Source organism: Sorghum bicolor, chromosome 10 (genome assembly GCF_000003195.3).
Source record: "Sorghum bicolor cultivar BTx623 chromosome 10, Sorghum_bicolor_NCBIv3, whole genome shotgun sequence".
Classification (NCBI taxonomy): domain Eukaryota; kingdom Viridiplantae; phylum Streptophyta; class Magnoliopsida; order Poales; family Poaceae; genus Sorghum; species Sorghum bicolor.
The window spans coordinates 12,683,954-12,705,755 of NC_012879.2; the positions used below are offsets into that span (position 1 = coordinate 12,683,954).

At 47.7% G+C, this 21,802-nt stretch overlaps 1 protein-coding gene across 1 annotated transcript; it reads left to right on the forward strand.

The window, feature by feature from the left end:
- On the forward strand, positions 1,137-21,229 carry LOC8073726 (kanadaptin). The gene is made up of 12 exons (XM_021449368.1): positions 1,137-1,722; positions 2,041-2,126; positions 2,817-2,896; positions 3,562-3,617; positions 4,392-4,440; positions 6,376-6,525; positions 6,678-6,773; positions 13,688-13,801; positions 13,892-14,019; positions 14,185-14,417; positions 20,017-20,778; positions 20,860-21,229. Exons 1-12 carry the CDS (start codon positions 1,232-1,234, stop codon positions 20,907-20,909), a joined length of 2,295 nt encoding a protein of 764 aa, XP_021305043.1. The 5' UTR covers positions 1,137-1,231; the 3' UTR covers positions 20,910-21,229.

The following is a 21,802-nucleotide window of genomic DNA, read 5'->3' on the forward strand; positions in this document are numbered from 1 at the left end:
CCAGCCTCAGCGTCAAGGCAGCAGCAGTAGCCTGCGTGCCTTCCTCTTCCAGCCTCAGCGTCAAGGCAGCAGCAGTAGCCTGCGTGCCTTCCTCTTCCAGCCTCCGCGTCGGACACCTGCACTTGTCATCGACGTCTCGCACGGCCAGACCGACAGCGGCAACGAGGGAGGCGGGGGTTGTGATCTGTTGTTGCCGTCCGCCTCCCGCACGACCACGGCCTCGGTGGCGGTGCCGGACCCGACGACGGCGCCTTGGACAAGATCAGCACCTGCGCGCATCTCCGGATCGGCAGTGCCCACCCTCCGAGTCCGACAACTGCAGGCGCCTCCAGATCGGCACCTATTTTCACAGGACAAGTAGGATTTGGAAGGGCACGGTTGGATTCGAGAGAGATCTATGGCAGGAATTGGGACACCAGAGAGAGGAACAGAGGAGAAAGAGAGGGGAATTTTCCATCGCGCGAATGAAGAAGGTAACGGGAGTATTTTATTGGGCGTGGGTCCTAACTGTGTCATATTGGCTCCGCTCCTAAAAATTTTGCACACTACAGCTAAGGCCTTGTTTAGTTTCCAAAAATTTTGCAAAATTTTTTCTGATTTTCTATCACATCGAATGTTTAGACGTATGCATGAAGTATTAAATATAAATAAAAATAAAAACTAATTGCACAGTTTGGTCGGAATTGACGAGACGAATCTTTTGAGCCTAGTTAGTCTATAATTAGATAATATTTATCAAATACAAACGAAAGCGTTAATATTCATATTTTGCAAATTTTTTTTAAACTAAACAAGGCCTAAGCGGGCATCGGTGCTTATTACTGTATACAGGGCCCATTTATTTTGTGGCACCACTACCGGCACTACAGAGGGCCTTAGATGCCCTTATTGCAGCATTGAGGCCTTGTTTAATTCACCCAAAATCTCAAATTTTTCAAAATTTTCAGTCATATCGAATTTTTTAACACATGCACGAAGTATTAAATATAAATTAAAAATAACTAATTATATAATTTGTTTTTAATTTATAAGATAAATTTTTAAGTTTACTTATAAACAATAATTATCAAATAATTACAAAAATGTTACAACAGCTAAACCTAATATTTTTCGCAAACCAAGCAAGATCTGAAAACCAACGGCGAAGATTGCTCGCTCGACTCGATCCCGCAACTCGTCTCCCACCTCGCCGCCGTGTGCCCGCCGTCCTCCCCCCGCGACTGCCGCGACCATGAACCCTTCCATGCCACCGCCTCCGCCGCGAAACCCTAACTCCTCTTCGTCATCCGCCTCCATGCCGCCTCCTCCGCCCCAAAACCCCTCGCCGCCGACGGCGCGGCCGGAGGCGGCGTCCGAGCCCGACTTGTCCTCAGCGGGGGTGAGTGGTCGCGCTGAACCTAGCACATCCTCCTCGATGCCGCCGCCTCCGCCTCCAAAACCCGGCCCGTCAGCACCGCAGCTGGAGGCAGAGGCGGCAGGGGATGAGGGAAGCGCTTCCCTGAGCCCCAGCGTGAGCGACTCGTCAGCGAAGGAGGCGCCCAACACCATGGGGCCCTCCTCCGGCAACACCGTGGTGGAGGAAGCGGGCGCGTCGCCAGTGGAGCGGCAGAGGCAGCAGAGGGCGCGCGCGCCGTACGCCATTCCCGAGTGGAGCGCCGCGCCTAGTCACCCCTTCTTCCTTGAGGTGCTCAAGGACGGGACGATCGTTGATCAACTTGACGTGTGAGTCTGCAATTCCCATCCTGTCATCAGTTCTTTGCTAATTTAGTGATCTTTTATTTCGTGATTATGTGGTTAGTCTGCAATTCCCATCCTGTCATCAGTTCTTTGCTAATTTAGTGATATTTTATTTCGTGATTATGTGGTCGTTTAGTTGTGTGAAAAGAATAATCCTCAGTACCCAAACGAGCGTCAAGGTTGCTTACCCTTTTTTTTTTGTTCACTGCTCTGGCTATTGCTACTGAGATAAAAGTTATATTGTTTGTTGGTATTACCAAGACTAGGGTTGGTGGAATGACCCGTGTTACTCATATGTTGCAGGTCCAAGAAAGGAGCTTACATGTTTGGTCGAATTGATCTGTGCGATTTTATTTTGGAGCATCCAACCGTTTCTCGATTCCATGCTGGTACGTTTTAGCCATTCTCTTTATTAGTCTTGACTTAGCCATAGTTTGCGAAAGGAGCACAATGGTGTTTTCGAATTGAACCATTACATGAAAACAGCATCCTGTCATTAGCAGCTAACACTGTGAACCATCCATCCAAGCCTACAAGCCAGCTGACATCTTCCTCCTCCATCCGTCTGCCACTTGCCCTGATCTTCTCCTCCCTCCCTCCCTCCCTCCCACCCTTTCAATGCAGGGCCAGCAGCTTCCTCCCCATGACTCCTAGCCACCGCCTCGTCCCAGTAGCTGGCCTGCACAAGCTATTGGTTAAATCTCGACTAGTGATGGCTGACACTGACGACATAAGGTGAAGTAGCAAATTAAGTTTTATTTGTTATGATACTAACATGTTATGAACAAGGCTATGTTATTTCTTGAGGAGCTAGCATTTAGCCATTTACTTAAGAAGCTATACCGTATGGATGTCACTACCACTTATATTTTGAAAAGAAATGTAAAAGAAAACTTGGTAGACTGGGTTAACACTGTTGCACATTTGGTTTCTTCCTTAAAAAAGTGCTTGGCAATATTCCTGTTGTAAACTTCTTTATCATCTCTTTGATGTTTACAAATTATGGACTTTGTCACAATGAATTTCTTTTTAGTGCCTAAGCAGCCCACTCATGAATTGCTTTTATGTCATTTTATTAGTTTTGCAGTTTAGAAATGATGAGAAGGTTTTCCTTTATGATCTTGGTAGCACACATGGATCCTTCATCAATAAAAGTCTGGTAATATGTATTCTGAACAAATCTTCTATGGTTTTAATATCTTTATACTTTACATAATGAAACTACATTAATGCATTCTGTCATTTCACATTGATTTTTAATGAGAAAGCAGTGTTATTTGTGTTGGTAGTATACTTGCACTCATGTGTTGCTGTACTATATTTGTTTGTGGTGTTGCACTGCCAATTTACACTGTAAATTTTGTTCCAAACACTCTACTATATGTAAATTTGCCACGTTTATGACCTTACAAAAAAATTAAACAGTTTGTATCCTATGCTCTGTTTTATGCCCATACATCCCATTTCTTTTTGGAAAATGTAACGGCAGACTAATTTGTCACATGTTCATTTGCTCTCGTACTCTTTACTTCTTTAGAGTCACACAAGGAGAATAAACTGGGTTGTTTAATAGTATCTGCAATGCTAATGCTATAATCTCTTAAAGTTAACCGTTTAGGGCCTGTTTGGAACATGGGAAAAAATTCCTGTTCCTGCGTTTTCTCTGTGAAATTGAACTGATTCCTGTGAAATTCCTATGTTCCAAACATGCCCTTAGAATCTTTATTTGGCTGGCCTGTGTTTCTATATATTCTTTCAAATTATTAGACTTCCCTGTTTATTGTCTTATTATACTTTTTGATGATATATGAACTGAACTAGCAGATCAAGAAGAAGCTATACACAGAGATTCATGTGGGAGATGTAATTCGATTTGGGCAGTAAGTAAGCTTGTTAACTAACTATTTGCCCATTCCTTGTGTTCAATTCTAGAGAACTTCTTTCTCTTTTCTGTTTATCTTATATTTCATATCCAGAAGTTCCTTCATAAATTGTAGCACTGTGGTGTTCATTTATTCCCAATGCTATCTCTCTAGGGCTTCTTATGTCTGCATATAAACAACTTGGTTGCATACTGTTCTTATTCCAGAGTTAAGTGTATTCTCTGGTCAAACTAATACACATAGCAGGCATTGGTAGTTTGATATTTTAATGTGCAACAGTGTTTATATTATTGTGGCTAATGCTCCATGGTTTCACCATTTCTTTTTGTTTTACTAGGGTTCAATGTTGTGTGGTTGTGTGAGTTTTGGGTGCGTTGTATATTTTATGTTCTTCTTGGTTCTTGATTCAATGATAGTGCAGTTCTCTTGCGTATGCAAGCCAAAAAAAAGGCTTTACTGTGGTTATGGTTTACTCAGTATGCATATTAGATTCTATAAAACTAGGACTGGATTATATACTTGACAATTGTCCTTCAAATGTAAATGGAAAGTCAGAAAGGTTGCAGAAGGATACAATGTTGGTAAATAAATGCCACTTTTTATCTGTAATTTCGTGTCATGTCCCTGTTAGTTCTTGTACTAAGTTAAATTTGCTTCCCTTCGATTATTATAAGGTTGTACCTTTTGGTAACCTGTTTTACATTTCAATATTTATCTGGTGTCCTTTTTTTTTTCTCACTTGGACTCACTTAGCTCTTATGTATTAACTAGATCATCACGGTTGTACATTTTTCAAGGACCATCTGAGCTAATGCCTCCAGTAAGATTCTGAAGCTCAATCAGCCCATCTACCACTCTTAATTTTTCTCATTTCTAATATTTACTTTCTTGCTGTCAAAAGTGAATTGACAATGCAACAAGTAAGCCTGTTGCTCTCTTTTCTATTTCATGATGTTACATCAACAACGAAGTCCTTCATTCCCAAGCAAGTTGGTGTAGGCTAGATACAAAAACCTACACAATAATAAATAAATAAAACAGTAAAAATGACACAAAGGCATTAGTTATATTAGTATAATGAGGTTAAGTTCAGATGAAAAAGCAAACAGGATTAAATACATTATGTTCTTCTTTTGATTTGGTGATACTTCTGATATCGTATTGATTTATCCAATATTAAATCAGGAAAAACGTGATATATGATTTGTTTGCCTTTGGATTTTGACACAATTTTTTTGGTTCTTTCGAGCAGTGTTTGGGCCATGGTTCTTAAGGTGCTAAGGCGATGTGTGATGATTCACCCCCTCACAATGCCTAGGCGCGTGGCGAGGCGACGCCGTAGACAAATCCTAAAACAAACTTCGAGTCTACTAGTTGACATGATCAATAGTAGTCCACAATTTCACACTCCACATTACAAAATAAGATAATGAGTAGTGAACAAGAAAAATCAGTATTCAAGGTCCAGAATCTTTCAACAATCAACACCCAACTCTTGGCTCTCATCATCATCATCATCAAACACATGAGCATTGTTAGCAGCATCCAATTATTCTCCCATCTTTTTCCTTAGTTCAGTGCCGGCCTGTGAACATGAAGTCACATCTCCATAGCCACCAGCTAGATGTTTGTTAAACCTTTTGATTCATCCTAGAATCCTTTTGTCGCAAACCTTACATGTCACTTTATCTTGCTCCTTAAGGTCTGCCCAGTATCCATACTCCCATCCAGGATCATTCGAGTTCAGAGGACTTCGTTTTGGATCATTCTTTGGATCGTATGCAGCTGGACTTTCCATTATGTTGTTGCCCTGTTGGCTGCAGAGCAGAGAAGAGCCAAGCACAACCAGTCAAGCTGTAAGATTTAAGCAGAGCCAAGCCAACCCAAGCCAAACACAAAAAAACACTTGAGCAGAGGAAGCACAGGCAACAGAGCAGAGGGAAAGGGAAGACCTGGGCACTGGGGTGATGAGGATTGAGCAGGTGCTGACTGGAGAGAGGGGAGAAGCAGAATCACAGATGTGCAGAGATCGGTGGAGAGGTGCGGGTCGCGCTACAGTGGAGGCACACGGGAGAGGCGGACCAACGGAGAGGCGGGGCCGCACGGATCGCGGACCAGCGGAGACATGCATGAGCGTGGTTGCAGACAAGCGGAGATGCGTGGGTCACCGCCTTGCAGGGGATCTGCTCCTGTTTCTTCTGCACTGACCTCTTTGCCTTTTCTTTCTCTGTTCCCCTCTTGATTGTGCCTCGATTAACTGATATAGCCACTTGGAACCCTCGATTTCCCGCCCCATCACTCGGTTTTCCTATCGTTTTCCTGTCTGTCCGCCCCTTTCGCACTTTCCCCTTAGATTCCCTGCTTGCCCATCCCTCTCGCATCTGGTCCCTCTGTTTCCCATGAACACACCCCTATGGCGGCCACATCCATCCTTCAGGACGCCCAGGCGACGCCATACACAGACTGCTAAGGCGAAGGGGACATACAGGACCCGCACACGCCTGGATGACTACGCTACACCTTAAGAACCATGGTCCGGGCTACAAAGGGTTCTGAAACGTGTCTTTTAGAAACAATTTAGTTCAGTGGTAAACTAAGATAATTTGTCAAAAATGTATGAACTCTTTTATATGGAATCCTAGATAGTTTAGTTATCCTTCTGTAATTGTGAGGAACATTTTCAAATCATGTAAGCACCTGCAACCTATCCTGTTGTTTCAGTTTCCGATATTCATTTGCTTCTTTTGCATGTCAGGAAAAAGACTTGCAGAAGCTCCGGGATGCTAGAATCCAGCAAGATATGCTTGATCGTGAAGCTTCTGTTTTACGTGCAAAAACTCAAGCAGCTTTGGCAGAGGGAATCTCATGGGGTATGGCAGATGATGCAATAGAAGAGTCTGCAGAGGTTAGTTGTTTGTTTACCACAGCTGTTTGTGTTTTTAGTTTCAGATCTGAGCTTTTGATGGAGCTATTCTCAAGTTTAAGCTGCACACCACTTTCCTAATTCAGCTTCATATATTGCTTTGTGTTTTTACTGATCATGTTCTTGGATCTTAGGATGATGCAGATGAAATTACTTGGCAAACCTACAAAGGTCAGCTTACTGATAGACAAGAGAAAACTCGTAGCAAGATAGTAAAACGAATGGAGAAGGTAAGCACTTGTACTGAAATTTCATATTCTTGTATATTGTTGCAAGTTCTCATTTATCCTGTGCCCTACTTGGGTGAAAAATCTAATATTGTTTCATGCGAATGCGCCAATAAATACTAGGACTCATACACAGCCACCAGTTTAATTTTCAGTTGACTCTTTCAAACATAGTCACCAGAAACCTGGGTCGACAAGTGATGTGTCGTAGGTATATAAAAATGAAGGTGTTTGTTGGGATCAACTGATCTCAACCAAATTGGCTTCATGATACGTGAGATGTAACAGGCCATGCACAAGTTAAGTTTGATCACAAAGTAAAAATAAAGTTGGAAAATGAGAGAGAACTTAAACTGGTTGCTATTTGCTGGTCCATACAGCCCACCATGTGACCCTACGCCATTCTCATGACTAGCACAAGCACACCATCTCCCTTTTCTCCTTGCTTTCTCAGCCACAAATTGATCACCTCTGGCCAGCTTCTCAAACCATTACTAGTGATAGGATTCCTAATCCTACCAGGAACGCTGCGAAGTGAGTATGGGTGTGAAGGAGGGGGCGCAGGTTTAGGGCCTCGCTGCCGGCGGCTGGACTCCATCGCGAGGAGTGCGGGCTCGAGGAAGAAGAGGCAGGCGGCGGCTAGGGCAACTCCCGGCTCCCAAGGGAAGCCATTAATTCTCAATAATCCCAATTACAAAGTATCTATAGTCTAAAATATCCTTTTTGCTAAATAACCCTTATGCTAATAGCTAAATATTAATAACTTAAAATAAATAGATATGGGCCTATTTAGCCACTGCTGGACCGGTTGCGCTTTGAGTACTGTATACTGGTCATAACATCTCTCCCCGCCTCGGCAAACAGCTTGTCCTCGAGCTGGACTTCAGGGTACTGCTCCTTGAATTCCGCCAACGGCTCCCATGTAGCATCATCCGCCGAAAGGCTGTGCCACTGGACAAGGACATGCCAGTTGCCACGGCGGCGCTGAGCGCGCAACACACGCTCCGGAGCCAGAAGCAGACGCCCATCTTGCACCGGCGGAAGAAGAACTGGAGCAGCCAGAGGAGCCCCAGTGTACGCTTTCAGTTGGCTGACATGGAAGACATCATGAAGGCGGGCACCAGCTAGAAGTTGGAGGCAGTAGGCCACCTGACCTATGCGCTCAAGCACCTGGAACGGCCCTGCATATCGGGGACGAAGCTTGCCTTTCGGATGCGCGACGAGGGTTTGGGTAGGACGGTGCAAGAGGCGGAAGAGCACCCAGTCACCCACAGCGAAGGAGACGTCCTGATGATGCTCATCATAGTATCGCTTGGCGTACGTGCCTGAAGTCGTTCCTAGACCTTCACCAGGAAAGCGTCGCCGCCTCTGTCTGGGCCGCCCCGTGCTGGAAGGGCAGAGGGGCGGTGGGGGGCAGCCATAGACCACCTCAAACGGTGTAGCTCGGAGCGCCGTGTGGGGAGATGTGTTGTAGCAGTACTCCGCCCAGGAAAGCCAGTCGACCTAGGAGCGGGGGCGATCCCCCGCGGCGCATCGCAGGTACATCACAATGATTCGGTTGACCACCTCGGACTGGCCATCCGTCTGCGGATGAAACGTCGTGCTCAAGCGAAGCTTCACACCTACAAGCTTAAACAGATCGCGCCACAAATTGCTGGTGAAGACTGCGTCGCGATCACTGACGATGGAGTCGGGGAAGCCGTGGAGGCGCACAATGCCGTCAAAGAAGGCGCGTGCCACAGAAGTAGCCGTGTAAGGGTGGCTGAGGGCGATGAAGTGTGCGTATTTGGAAAACCGATCAACCACCGTCAGGAGACCGATTTACCATGCACCTTTGGAAGGCTGTCGACAAAGTCCATGGAGATGTCCGCCCACACCTGCGAGGGAACATCCAGGGGTTGTAGCAGCCCTGCTGGATGTGTAGCCGGTGTCTTGTTGCGTTGGCACGTGTCATAGGAACGAACGAAGTGTCCTGGCGGAGACGGATGAGGGTCTTATGGATGCCCTCATGGCCGGCTGTGTGAGCCAGCGCCACCACCTGATGGCGCAGATCGCCCTTTGCCGGATGGTCCACGGATGGTCCAGCGCCCCGCTGGCGAGCTGCTGGAGGAGCTCGGCGACCTCCTGGTCCTGTGCAGTGGCTGCTCGGATGTCAGTGTAGAGGCGAAACGAGGGCTGGACACGGCCAGGGACGCTGGAGCCTCCTCATCGTGGCGGGAGAGCATCGACCGCCGTATTAAGTCGACTCGGTCGGTACTCAACGGCATAATTGAACCCGAACAACTTGCTGAGCCACTGATGTTGAGGAACAGTGGACAACCGTTGATCCAAGAGGAACTTCAAGCTGTAGTGGTCGATGCGGACGAGGAACCGACATCCCCAAAGGTACAACCTCCAATGCCGCACTACTTGCACCAACCCGATGAGTTTGCGTTTGTAGGCCGTCAATTTGATGTGGCGGGCAGTGAACGGGCGGTTGAAGGTGGCTAGGGGTCCCGTTCCTGGTGTAGCACCGCGCCAAAGCCCCTGCCGGAGGCGTCGCAGTCCACCACGAACTGTCGGTCGAAGTCCGGCATCTGCAGCACCGGGGCCGAAGACAAGGCGCGCTTGAGGCCCGCGAAAGCCTTGTCAGCTGCCTCATCCTAGACGAAGGCCTCCTTGCGCAAGAGACGTGTAAGAGGCGCCAAGATGGAACCGATGTCCTTAATGAATTTCCTGTAGTAGCCGGCCAGCCCCAAGAAGCCACGCACGCCACGAGGGGAGCGAGGGACCGGCCAGGCAGCGACCGCCTCCACCTTGTCACTGTCCATGGCGACACCGTCGGCGGAGATGACGTGGCCAAGGTAGGCCACAGAGGAGGCGTCGAAGGAGCACTTGGACTGCTCGAGGAAGAGACCATGTGCCCGGAGAGCGCTAAGGACGAGGCCGACGTGCTAGAGGTGTGCTGCCCAAGATGTGCTGTAAATGAGGATGTTGTTGAAGAAAACCAGCACAAACCTGCGGAGGAATGTCTAGAGGACGTCGTTCATCCGCGCTTGGAAAGTCGCAGGCGCGTTGCACAGGCCGAACGGCATGATCAGGAACTCAAAGTGGCCATGGTGGGTGCGGAAGGTGGTCTTGGTGATGTCCTCGGGGTGCATGTGCAGCTGATGATAACCCGACCAAAGTCCGGCATAGTGAAGTACTTGGCGCCATGGAGTTCGTCGAGGAGCTCATCGACCACTGGGATGGGGAACTTATCCTTGGACGTCTTGTCGTTGAGAGCCCTGTAGTCGATGCAAAAGCGCCAGGACTCGTCTGGTTTCTTCACCAACAATATTGGAGCGGAGAATGGGGACGTAGTAGGGCAGGTGATGCCCTGGTCCAACATGACGACACATTGCCACTCAAGTTCGTCCTTCTGGAGCTGTGGTACCGCTGCGGGTACCGGTACGGCCGGACTGCCACCGGTGCTGTCCCAGGAAGTAAATGGATCCGATGATCATGTGGCCGCACGGCTCGGCGAAGACGCGCTGTGTTGCTGCAGGAGCCGATCCAAGAAGGGGTGGTGCTGGTCGGCGCTGCGGCCAACGAGTGCTGGTGCGCGGGTGCTAGTGGTGAGCCCTCACACTGCCAGGTGATATGGCAACCACCGCGCTGGAAAGACATCGTGTGGGCATTGAAATCCCAGAGCAGGGGCCCCAGGGTGCGAAGGAAGTCGACGCCGAGGATGAAGTCGAAGCAGCCCAGCGTGAGGCCGACGCAGGTGACGGGGTACGCCGCCTCGTCGATGGAGATTGGAACGTCGGGTGACGGGGTACGCTGCCTCGCCGAAGGAGATGGGAATGTCGTGGGCGATGCCCTTGCACTGCAGCCGCTCCCCGCTGGCAACTGTGACGCGGAGGCTCTCTACACCGATCGGTGTGAGCTCGAAGCGATGCATCACTGCACACTGGAGGAAAGTATGAGTGGACCCGGTGTCTAGCAAGGCAAGGAGATGTTCCCCCTTCAGCGTCATGTGTAGGAGCATCATGTTCTCAGTCCGGATCCCTGCGAGAGCATGCATGGAGACAATAAGGGCATCAGCGGTGGGCTCCTCGGCCGTAGTGGTGGCGTCCTCAGGTTGCGCAGCCCCAGCGTCGTCCACGACCGTGAACACCAGGTCGTCGATGTAGTCGACTGATTCGAGGTAAAAGAGGCGCTTGCACACATGGCTCCGCACATAGGGTTCATCACAATTGATGCAGAGGCCCTGATGACGTTGCTCCAATTTTTTCACCGGCGACAAACGACGGAAACGCGGCTGACCGGGGGCAGCAGATGGAGGTGCCGGTTGCTGGGTGGCACCAACCCCTCCCGCGGTTGGGCCTGCAGCACTTGGGCGTGGCGGGGGTCGCCCACCCCGCTGCTGGGACGGCTGCACCGGGAGGAAGGCCCGCGCAAGGTACATCGCAGTCTGCAGGTCGGGCGGATGGTGCATCTCGACATCCACCTTGATGTGCTCCGGAAGACCGCTGACGAAGAGTTCTGCCTTCTATCCAGGCTTTCTGCTCTGACATCATTGACACCACCTACAACGTCAGCACCTGCTGGTATGCCTACATCGACAGCGCCGACCCCTGCTTCTTCTGCGTCAGCGGCAACCCCGCCAACCGCAGCAGAGGACGGTGGTCGCGTGGAGTTCGCCACTCCGCTCGAGGACGATGAAGAGCGCCTCGACGCCTACCACGACGATGATGAACCACTCGATATCGCATGATGGGCAACATCCTCAGTGACGCATCCACACCGGAGCCACCTCCGCGCCTCTTCGCCGAGCTTTGCCTGACGCACGTCGGAGAACCGGCCAGCTTCGCCGAGGCCAAAGATGATCCAGCCTGGCGAGCTGCCAAGGAGCAGGAGCTCGCATCGGTGAAGTAGAATCACACCTGGGAACTGGTGCATCTCCCGCCTGGTCATCGTCCCATCTCGCTGAAGTGGGTCTTCAAGCTCAAGAAGAATGAGCTGGGCACGGTGGTCAAGCATAAGGCGAGGCTTGTGGCGTGGGGATTCGTCCAGCAAGAGGGGATCAACTACGACGACGCCTTCGCTCCAATAGCTTGCATGGAGTCTGTCCGGGTCCTCGCGCTGGCGGCTCAAGAAGGGTGGGGCATCCACCACTTGGGTGTCAAATCGGCCTTCCTCAACGGCGACCTCAAGGAAGAGGTGTACGTGTAGCAGCCACCGGGCTACGCCATTGCCGGAGAGAAGGGAAGGTCTACAAGCTTTGCAAGGCTCTCTTTGGCTTGCGGCAAGCTCCGCGCGCATGGAACGCGAAGCTAGATGCGACGCTCAAGAAGATAGGCTGCCCATGAAGTGATGTACCGGCGGGGCAGTGGGCGCACTGTCCTGTTTTTCGGCGTCTACGTCGATGATCTAATCATCACTGCCGCCAGAGAAGAAGAGGTGGAGACGTTCAAGGCACAGATGAAGCAGACCTTCGACATGAGTGACCTTGACCCCCTAAGCTTCTACCTCGGCATCGAGGTGCGCCAGGATGCCACCAGGATCACACTCTGGCAAACTCAGTACGCCAAGTGGATCCTAGAGCTTGGGGGCATGGATGGCTGCAATCCAGCCCACACTCCGATGGACGAGCGGCTCCGGCTCAGCAGGCACAACAATGCCGCTGACGTCGACCCCACGCATTACCGACGCCTCATTGGAAGCCTACGCTACCTGGTGCACACCCGCCCTGATCTGGCATTCGCTGTCGGCTATGTTAGCCGGTTCATGGAGCGGCCCATGGTGGAACATCAAGGTGCAGTCAAGCGTATCCCGCGCTACATCGCCGACACGCTCGACTTTGGCCTGCACTTCACCAAGGCTCCTGGGAGCGCTTGCTTCATCGGCTACACTGACAACCATCTTGCCGGTGACGTTGACACAAGCAAGAGCATGAGCGAACTACTCTTCTTCCTCGGCAATTGCTTGGTCAGCTGGCACTCCATCAAGCAGAAGGTGGTGGCACTCTCCAGTTGTGAAGCTGAGTACATCGCTGCCTCCACCGCTGCTACTCAGGCTTTGTGGCTATTAAGGCTGCTAGCTGAGCTTCTCGGCAGACATGTCGAGGTGGTGGAGTTGAAGGTGGACAGCAAATCAGCACTTGCTCTGGCCAAGAATCCAGTCTTCCATGAATGAAGCAAGCACATCAGGATTAAGTATCACTTCATCCGCAGCTGTCTGGAAGATGGAAGCATCAAGGCTGAGCAAATTCCTACTACTGATCAGCTTGCCGACATCCTGACCAAGTCTCTGGGCAAGGCCAAGTTTGAAGAGATGAGAGGCAGAATTGGCTTGCAGCAGATCAACCCCAAGGCACACAAGGCTAAGGGGGAGAATTGATGGGTGTTAGCCTTGTGCTAAACCCAGTTACCTTTCATAGTTACTTTTACTAGTAATTACTTTTACAATGTAGGTTCCTTGGCAGCCAAGTTGATCATGGTGCCTTGAGAACCAAGTAGCTAGAGCATCTACTTTTTGTGGTTGTTAGAATATGTCAGGTTTGGTTGGGGAGCTGTCTGGCTATATAAGCAGCAGCCATCCCTTTGTATCTTAAGCTTTCAGAACTCTGTTTTTCAATACAATCCAAGCGGCAACCTTTGCCAAGCTGCCCTCTGCCAGCAAGAAAATACCTGTGTTCATGTCTATGAAACCAACAGGAAATCAATAGGGACAGTCTTTTCAGCTAGCTGAGGACCCTCATACCAATTCCTCCAGTTGCTTAAAGAAAAGGCTGTAAGCGTATTGCCTCATGCATTGTTTAGTTGTAGAGGGTCCTGCTATTGATTCTGTGCACTTGTGATAATCATGCCTGTGGAGTGATAGACTGAAACTACACTTTTTACAAGATTTACTTCTGCTTTCCATGAATCTTTACTTGCTATCCTTTGTTTCAGATTGCCAACATGAAAAAAGAAATTGATGCAATAAGAGTTAAAGACATTTCTCAAGGTGGGCTAACCCAAGGTCAACAAACACAAATTGCACGAAATGAACAACGGATATCTCAGGTGAGGACATTCCTATGCTTACATTTGTTAATATGCTATCACTGTCCATTTCTCATCTAGTGAGCAGGACTAAATCTTATCTTTTTTCAGATTATGGAGGAGCTAGATAATCTAGAAGAAACTTTAAATGACAGTATACGGGAAAGTATTGGTGCTCGTTCTGGAAAGGCAAAGCGTAGCAGCCATAAAGCAAGTCTCGAAGAAGATGACATTCTTAGGTATGTACACTGATAAGTTTGACCTATGACTGCTCACTGCTACATCATGCATAATATTTACGCATTGAGATCTTAGTATCTTATACCTTTTACTAATGTGTAGTATGCTTAAAGCTAGAATGCTAAATTATTATATATTGACTAATGGATTGTTAAATAATTTAGTGATGATGACGAATTTTATGATCGAACGAAGAAGAAATCTAGTCAGAAATCAAGTGAGCAACAATCAGTTGAGACTGCTGATAGCCTTCTTGAGAAAAAAGATTTCATCACCAATGATATTGAAAATAAAACAAAATTGCTTGAAGAAGAGAAGCATAAGCTGTCTCAGAGTGATACTCCAGATGTCAGGGATGACCTTGATGCTTATATGAGTGGCTTGTCATCTCAATTAGGTATGTTTGTACGCTCCAGTTACTTCGATTGACCATTCATGTCTTTGTTTATTTTGATCTTTGTTACAAGCCTGATATCATCAGTAGTGATCCTGACGGCTGTCTGTTTGCTACTTATTTTGTACGGGTTAGAATCATTGAAATCACTGTATTAAATTTTCGAAGTAACAAAAACATGGGAAAGGGAGACCTTCAGCTATACCTTCTACCTAGAAGTCTTAACTGGAAGGTTCCTTAGGCCTCTATTTGCGAGCAGTTCCCTTCAGTTTTGCAAAATCATTAGCTTCCATATTCTATAAAAATGGAAGCAAGTAACCCTAAGCTATAGAGAACCTTGGTCATGACCTTAAATTTCATTCAGTTATGTGCCAGAGCTGCTGATTCTTGTTGGGATTTTAACTGTGGCTTGAGCACAGTCTTATGCTCCTGATTAATGTGTTCCTCTAGAGGATCCACTCATGTGCACACACAAGCGTTTAAGAAAAGGATATATGTTATGTTATGTACCCTAGTCCATATCGGAGATAAGGAGGATAACCATTACCAAGAGGAAGGCCGGGCAAAGTCGGCGTGGATGGAGACTAGAATACTTGGGGGTAACTGGATTGTTGTTCATTGCTTGGTTCATCACAAACTGAGGTGCCTAGCCTCTAGCTCCTCGTTTCTCTCCCCATCAATAACTCTAATCTCTTACCCAGACTTCTAATTGCCATTAACTACAGTCGGCACCCCGTTGGAACTGCCCTGGCTGCGTCTCGAGCCCTGAAATTCATTTGGTACTGGCGCCCACATCACATCTCTTCCCCCCCTTGACGGGCAGCTTGTCCTCGAGTTCGAAGCTTGGATAGCAGTCGATGAAGCTGTCGACGTCCTCCTAGATCCCATGGGAAGAGCCCAACAGCTACCAAAGGCCTGTCCAACGACACCAAAACTGGTGACTGAACAGAGGAGACGGTTGGTGTTGGTGGCGTTGCCATGTCCAACTCATCAAGCCTTAAGAATTTTAGTGAACATCTGCTGCTTGTTGGCACAACCATATCCGTCGTGAGCGCCGGCTGGACAGTGTGTGTTGCGGCAACACCTAATGATACAGTGGATGGGATTGTTGAAGGCGCAGGGTTGATCGCTGCCCGCATCTTCCTTGTGGTGTGCCTTACCAGGAACCCTCACGCTGCCGCCTATAGCCGCACCGCTGCTTGGAGTTCATGCTCTGACCTCTCCATTGAGCATAGTGATTGAACATCACGACGAAGCGATCCATCTTCTTTGCGAGACGGCGAGACCCCTCAACGAGGGCAGTGGTTTGCTCATCACATGATGGTGATGGATGACCGACAGCAGAAGCCATAGGAAAGGATCCCTGACTCATGATATGGAGGCGGTGGAAGTCGTTGGTGAGGCTGGGGCGGATGGCGTGGTGGCTGCTGGGTTTGGCGGCGGAGCAGAGGTGGAAGAGGAGCGCTTGGAAGCTGATACCAGATGTTATGTACCCTAGTTAATATCGGGGATAAGGAGGATAACCATTGCCAAGAGGAAGGCCATGCAAAGTCGGTGTGGAGGGAGACTAGAATATTTGGGGGTAACTGGATTGTTCGTTGTTCATTGCTTAATTCATCACAAACTGGTTACAGGGTATAAATAGACGTGCCCAGCCCCTAGGCGCCCAGCCTCTAGCTCCTCGTTTCTCTCTCCATCAATAACTCTAATCTCTTACCCAGACTTCTAATTGCCATTAACTACAGCCGGCACCCCCTTTGATACCACCCTGGCTGCATCTCCGAGCCCTGAAATGCCTTTGGTACTGGGCTACTGGCGCCCACATCACAGTTTATTTATTGATTTTCACTAAAATGGTAACTCTATTATTAAGTGGCTGAAGCATACATGATGTAGATTTTTTTTTTTGACTGAGAAAGCAAGTTTATTAGCAGCAAAAGCACTGCGAGTGCGCTGTCAGATGAGTCTCATATCAATTTTGCGAACTCGTGTAGATTGCCCTGATTAGCATTGAGGAATCTTTGCGTGTAAGGTTTGATTCTCCATTCAGGTGGCACTTCAAGATCACTGCCATTGAGGAAGCTGGCAGCTTCAGCAAGCTGGTCCTAGGTTGTAGCTTAGGTGCCATCAGGATTGAAGAAGTGAGTGATTGTATTTTTCCTGGCTCTGTTGATAATGGACTGATGGAAGAATCTGGTATTTCTGTCTCCAGAGACAGACCAGTTCTTTTTGTACCTCTGTCTGTGATAAGCTTCTTCTCTGGCTAGAAGGTTTTCATGTTGGAGGGTGAGGTCTTTTTGGAGGCTGGGTTTTTTCTGGCCTGGGGGGTTCATTTGAAGATTAAGGAGTTTGTTTTCAATAATTTGAAGGGCAACTGTGTTTTTAGGCTTGGATTTGTGCCATTTCATTAGGTCTTTGGCTAGGTATTTGGTTTTGAGGTGAAAAGGTCTGCAGGAGGATTTATGCCAGCTTGCTTTTGCTATGCCCTCATAATCATCAGTAAGAAGCCACCAATTTTCAAATCTGAAAGGTCTGAAAATTTTACAGCAAGAAGAGTTTAAAACAGCAAGAATAGGGGCATGAGCATGATCGCTTCTGAGCATAGGTAAGTGGTAAACAACAGTATTAGGAAAATTAGCACACCAATCAGCATTGCCCAGAAATCTGTCAAGACGTTCATAAGTGGGGCAGTCATCAAAATGTTTGTTAGTCCAGGTGTAAGCATGGCCTTTGTAACCCAGATCGAAGAAACCACAAGCTTTGATCACACAGCAGAATTCAGAAATCAAATGATAATTAGCAGGCCTAGGGCCAAGCTTTTCAGCTACATGCATAATGATGTTCATGTCACCCATACAAATGAAAGGCAGGTTCTGATTAGACATAACAAAACGACGGATTTGTCTCCAGATCCAAGTGGTTCTTCGGTGATGAGGGTCTCCATAAACACAGACTAGACCAAATTTCTTCTTAACATGCTTAAGATAGCAACTAGCTAGAACATAAAAGCTACTAGACTCGACTACATCTACTTGAACTTACTTCTGGATAAAAGCCAAAGACCTCCAGATTGGCCATCAGCTGAAATGATGTGAGCATCATCAAGTTTGAATTTATTTATCAGATCAGTTTTGTTGATTCTAGAGCTTTTGGTTTCAGAGACGAAAATTACCTGGGCGTTTGTGGACGAGATGAGGCGGGCGAGATGACACATCTTGACGCTGTCAAGGCTCCAGCCGGCGCCCTGACAGTTCCATGCTAACAGACTCATGGCGCCTGTGGCGCCTTGTGGGCTGACGCCAGAGGCCCTTCGTCATGTTGTAGAGTGCTCGAGTCTTGTTGAAGATGAACGGGAATAGAGTCATTCCCGGCATGTAGATGATTGAGGGATGAGGGACCTTGAGATTCCAGTAGAAGGCCTCCCCCTTCTCCGTCTCTAGCAGAGCAAAGGCCAGGATGGCCACCCACTTGCCTGTACTCCAGAATATGATGAAGGACCGGAGTAGGGCGCAGATCCAGAGGCTGGCCGTCAACCTCCATCGCTGACTCGCCAGTGCAGTCAGCTTCTCCTGGCAGTTGTATTGGGCTCTGGAGAGCATCGCATACGGGGTTGACAGGAGAAACAGCCACACCATCTCCCAAAGACATCCTATGAACAGCGCTGTCACCGAATGGAGAGGAGATTCTTGAACACTTGCTTCACTGTTGGGGACACAAAGTAGGAATAAATCCCCCTTTTGTCCGGCTTCGTCGCGAACTCCAGGGGACCGCTCGTCCCAACGTGAACGGCGAGGCCTAGCCTTCCCCTTGCTTTCCTGCTCATCTCCTCTGACAAGGGAGGTGGCATCGGAGAGATCTTCTTCAGATGAGGGCGAGCGATGGCGGCGTAGGCCAGCAGTTTTCTGCTGGCCTTGATCCAGAGAGGGTGTGGTTCCCCTGGCTGGTTGGCTCCTTCTCCCGATTCCTCTTCCTCTTTGGGGGCGCATGGTTCTTCCTCCAGTGTCTTCTTCCTCCTGAGCTTGCAGCACGTCTTGCAGACAGCTGGGGGGGCCCTCCATCTCCATGGATTCGGGGACTTGCAACTCGCCCAGGCCAGAGCTGATAGCCTGCAGATCCATCATCTCCACCTCCATTTCCAACTCCAGATCCACCACACCTGCTAGAAGATCCTCCATAGCCAGCAGATGAGGGAGCTTGGGTGTTGTGCTTGCTCTGGATGCAGAGATGAGAGCTAGCAGACAAAATGCAATGAGGATTTTTGGAAGGGATGAAGCAGGGAGTGGAGCTTTTGTGCTGGATAGTTGTGGTATTATGGCCGTTACAAAATTGTTGCTTGACATCGGTCGCCGGTGTTGATTCATAGGCAAGAATTGAAGGAGCATTAGCAGACCTTCTGAGAGAAAGATGCGTTCCATGAGGTTGCGGCGAGCTGCTACGGAGGGGTAGCACTGGTCGTGCTCTGGTGGCTCACACCAGTCTCTCTCTTCTTCCCGGTTTCAAGCTCGAGGGCAACAAGATGAACCAGGGAACTGGTTAGGGGCTTGATAGTGGGTAATAGCAAGGGGGATGGGGGATAAGTTGAGGTTGGCTAGGCTATGCAGATTCCCATCAGGCCTTGTTTAGTTTGTGAAAAAATTGTGTTTGGGTACTCTAGCACTTTGGTTTTGTATTTAACAATTATTGTCCAACCATGGATTAACTAGGCTCAAATGATTCGTCTCGCAAATTACAGGCAAACTGTGCAATTAATTATTTTTTTATCTATATTTAATGCTCTATGCATGTGTTGCAAAATTCGATGTGATGGGGAATTTTGAAAAGATTTGCAAAATTTTTGGAACTAAACAGCCCTCACATTGAATCCCAGCATAGTGTGTATTCCCTCCGTCCCAAAAAGAGTGTCGTTTTTACTTTTGAGACATCTTGTTTGACCATCTATCTTATTTAATTTTTTTGTCTGAATATCATCTATTTTGTTATGACTTATTTTATCATTAAGTATACTTTAATAATTGTTTATTTATTTTATAATTTATAGAAAAATTTTAAATAAGACGAACGGTCAAACACAGATGTCTGAAAATAAAAAAACATCACTCTTTTTGGGACCGTTACATCACTCTTTTTTTTTTTGGACCAAGGGAGTATGCGTGTAGAGAGAGAGGGGTCAGGCTGCGCATGGGCAAGCTGACGTGATGCAGTAGGGTTGTCAGCTTGACTTGGCTGAAGCCTGCTCACTTTGGCTAGCAGCGGTGTGAACAAGGCCAGCAGTAGTGTGAACTTGTGGCTGCTGGGCAAGGTTAGAGGCAAGGCATGGGGCAGCGTCTGGCTAGCAGTAGCAGCAGCAAGGTCGCGTGTGAAGATGCAGGAGCATCCAGCGCGTGAGAGGCAAACTGTTGCCTGATGTGATGCAGCAGCAAATGGGTAGGGCGTTTGGTGGGACTGTTGCACATGTGCTATTTCCTCAGGATAGGCATATGATTTTAACATTGATGAACTAACCTAAAAGTTATGCATTGCTGCACACTTATTTCTGCATTTGTTTCAGTTTAGATGCATTTTTATCTGTCTTATCATCTTGCTAATTTGAGACATCTTGCAGTACATGATAAGATTGCCCGAATTCAGAAGGAACTGTCTGATCTTCACGATGAGCTGGACAGAGTAGTTTACCTACTGAAAATAGCTGACCCTATGGGAGAAGCAGCTTCTAAGAGGGATCTAAAGCCAAGAGAAGCGAAACCTCCAACATCTAATGATAATCCAAGGCTAGATTTGAAGAAACAAAATAAAATTGGAAAAGCTACAGCTGAGGAGAAACCCAAGGATTCTTCTAGAGAAGTAGGCACGGATAAACCTGCTAAATTACAGACAGATGTCTCTAAGAACCAAGAAGATGGCAGCAGACCTGCATTTGCCATCCCAAAACCTCAATGGCTTGGTGACAAAAGGATCATAGAACCTGAAGAAAACTTTATAAAGAAAGAAAAGTCTGATGCAGAGGAGCCTGATAATTTTGTGGACTACAAAGACCGGAAAACCATTCTTTCTTCAGGCAGTGGAAAGGAGCTTGAAGAGGCCGCCCCTGGGCTTATTTTACGGAAGAGAAAGTCTGCTGAAGAGTCAGTTGCCAGCGAGGCAAATTCATCTTTGGTTGAAAGTGAAGCATCAGTTGCTGATGCTGTGGCCCTTCTGCTTAAGCATAAACGTGGTCTACAAACCTCGGAAGAAATGGAGAATGAGAACGAACCAAATTCTAGCAAGAGAGAAGGGAAGAAGTCTAAACAAAAACGTGTATTGGGCCCAGCAAGACCAGATTTCCTTGAAGCCAGACCAGATTCTGAAACATGGGTGCCACCTGAAGGTACGGAAATTCTACTAATGTGTTACCACTCAATAGCATGCTGGTTCCATTGTTTTAATACCATTGTTGAATCTTCTGTAGGTCAAACTGGTGATGGCCGCACTGCGTTGAATGACCGTTTAGGTTATTGAAAAAGTTCTTCCAGCAACAACGCCCCCTGTGGAGAAGTGCAGCATAGTGGTTATGGTGCAGAGCCTGTTTGGGGCCATATTCTGTGAAGACATTACAATAGAAGCTGAGATGGTTTATTCTGTTAATGGCAAGTTTGGCAAAGGAACTAGGTTTTCATTGACATAGTGGTCTATGCTAATCCTCTCGCTTTGTAAAGAGAGGGTACAGAGACTATACAGGCTGTTGAGGTTCAATGTATATCACCACCAGAGTGTACATTTTGTACTCTCACTTGTCCTGTTATTTTGCACTGGCACCACGTTTTTTCATTCTTCATTCACCAACCTTTTAACCGCGAGCGTTAGTTTTGGTGTTTGGCAACAGCAGGCCAGCAGCATGGTTTTGTAACCAATGGCATCCCTCGAACTAGTAGTTGGTATTAGTGGACCCAGTGATAGAAGCGGTTCTCAATTTCTTTCGGTACGCATCGTCAGGCTTAGTCTAGCGCTAGCACCCGCTCCCATCACCTTTCGACGTCTTTTTTAAACGGTAAGCTGAGCTTCATATATTAGCCATGAACACGTGAACAGGATTACGATCATAATCATCACTTTGATATCCAGTAGAGCTGGTGGGGGTTATAAGCCACTCCACCGGTCTGTTACAGGATACCAATCTAGCACACTCCTGAGCCATCTAGTGCATTAAAGGATTCGTCTCGTGATTTATAGATAAACTGTGTAATTAGTTTTTATTTTCATCTATATTTAATGCTCCATACATGTACCGCAAGATTTGATGTGACGGAGAATTTTGAAAAGTTTTGGGTGAACTAAACAGGCCTTAGACTTTAGGCTTGTGCGCTTCTCCTAAAGAGTAACCAGGACGTAGCAATCAATTTCCAGCGGGAGTC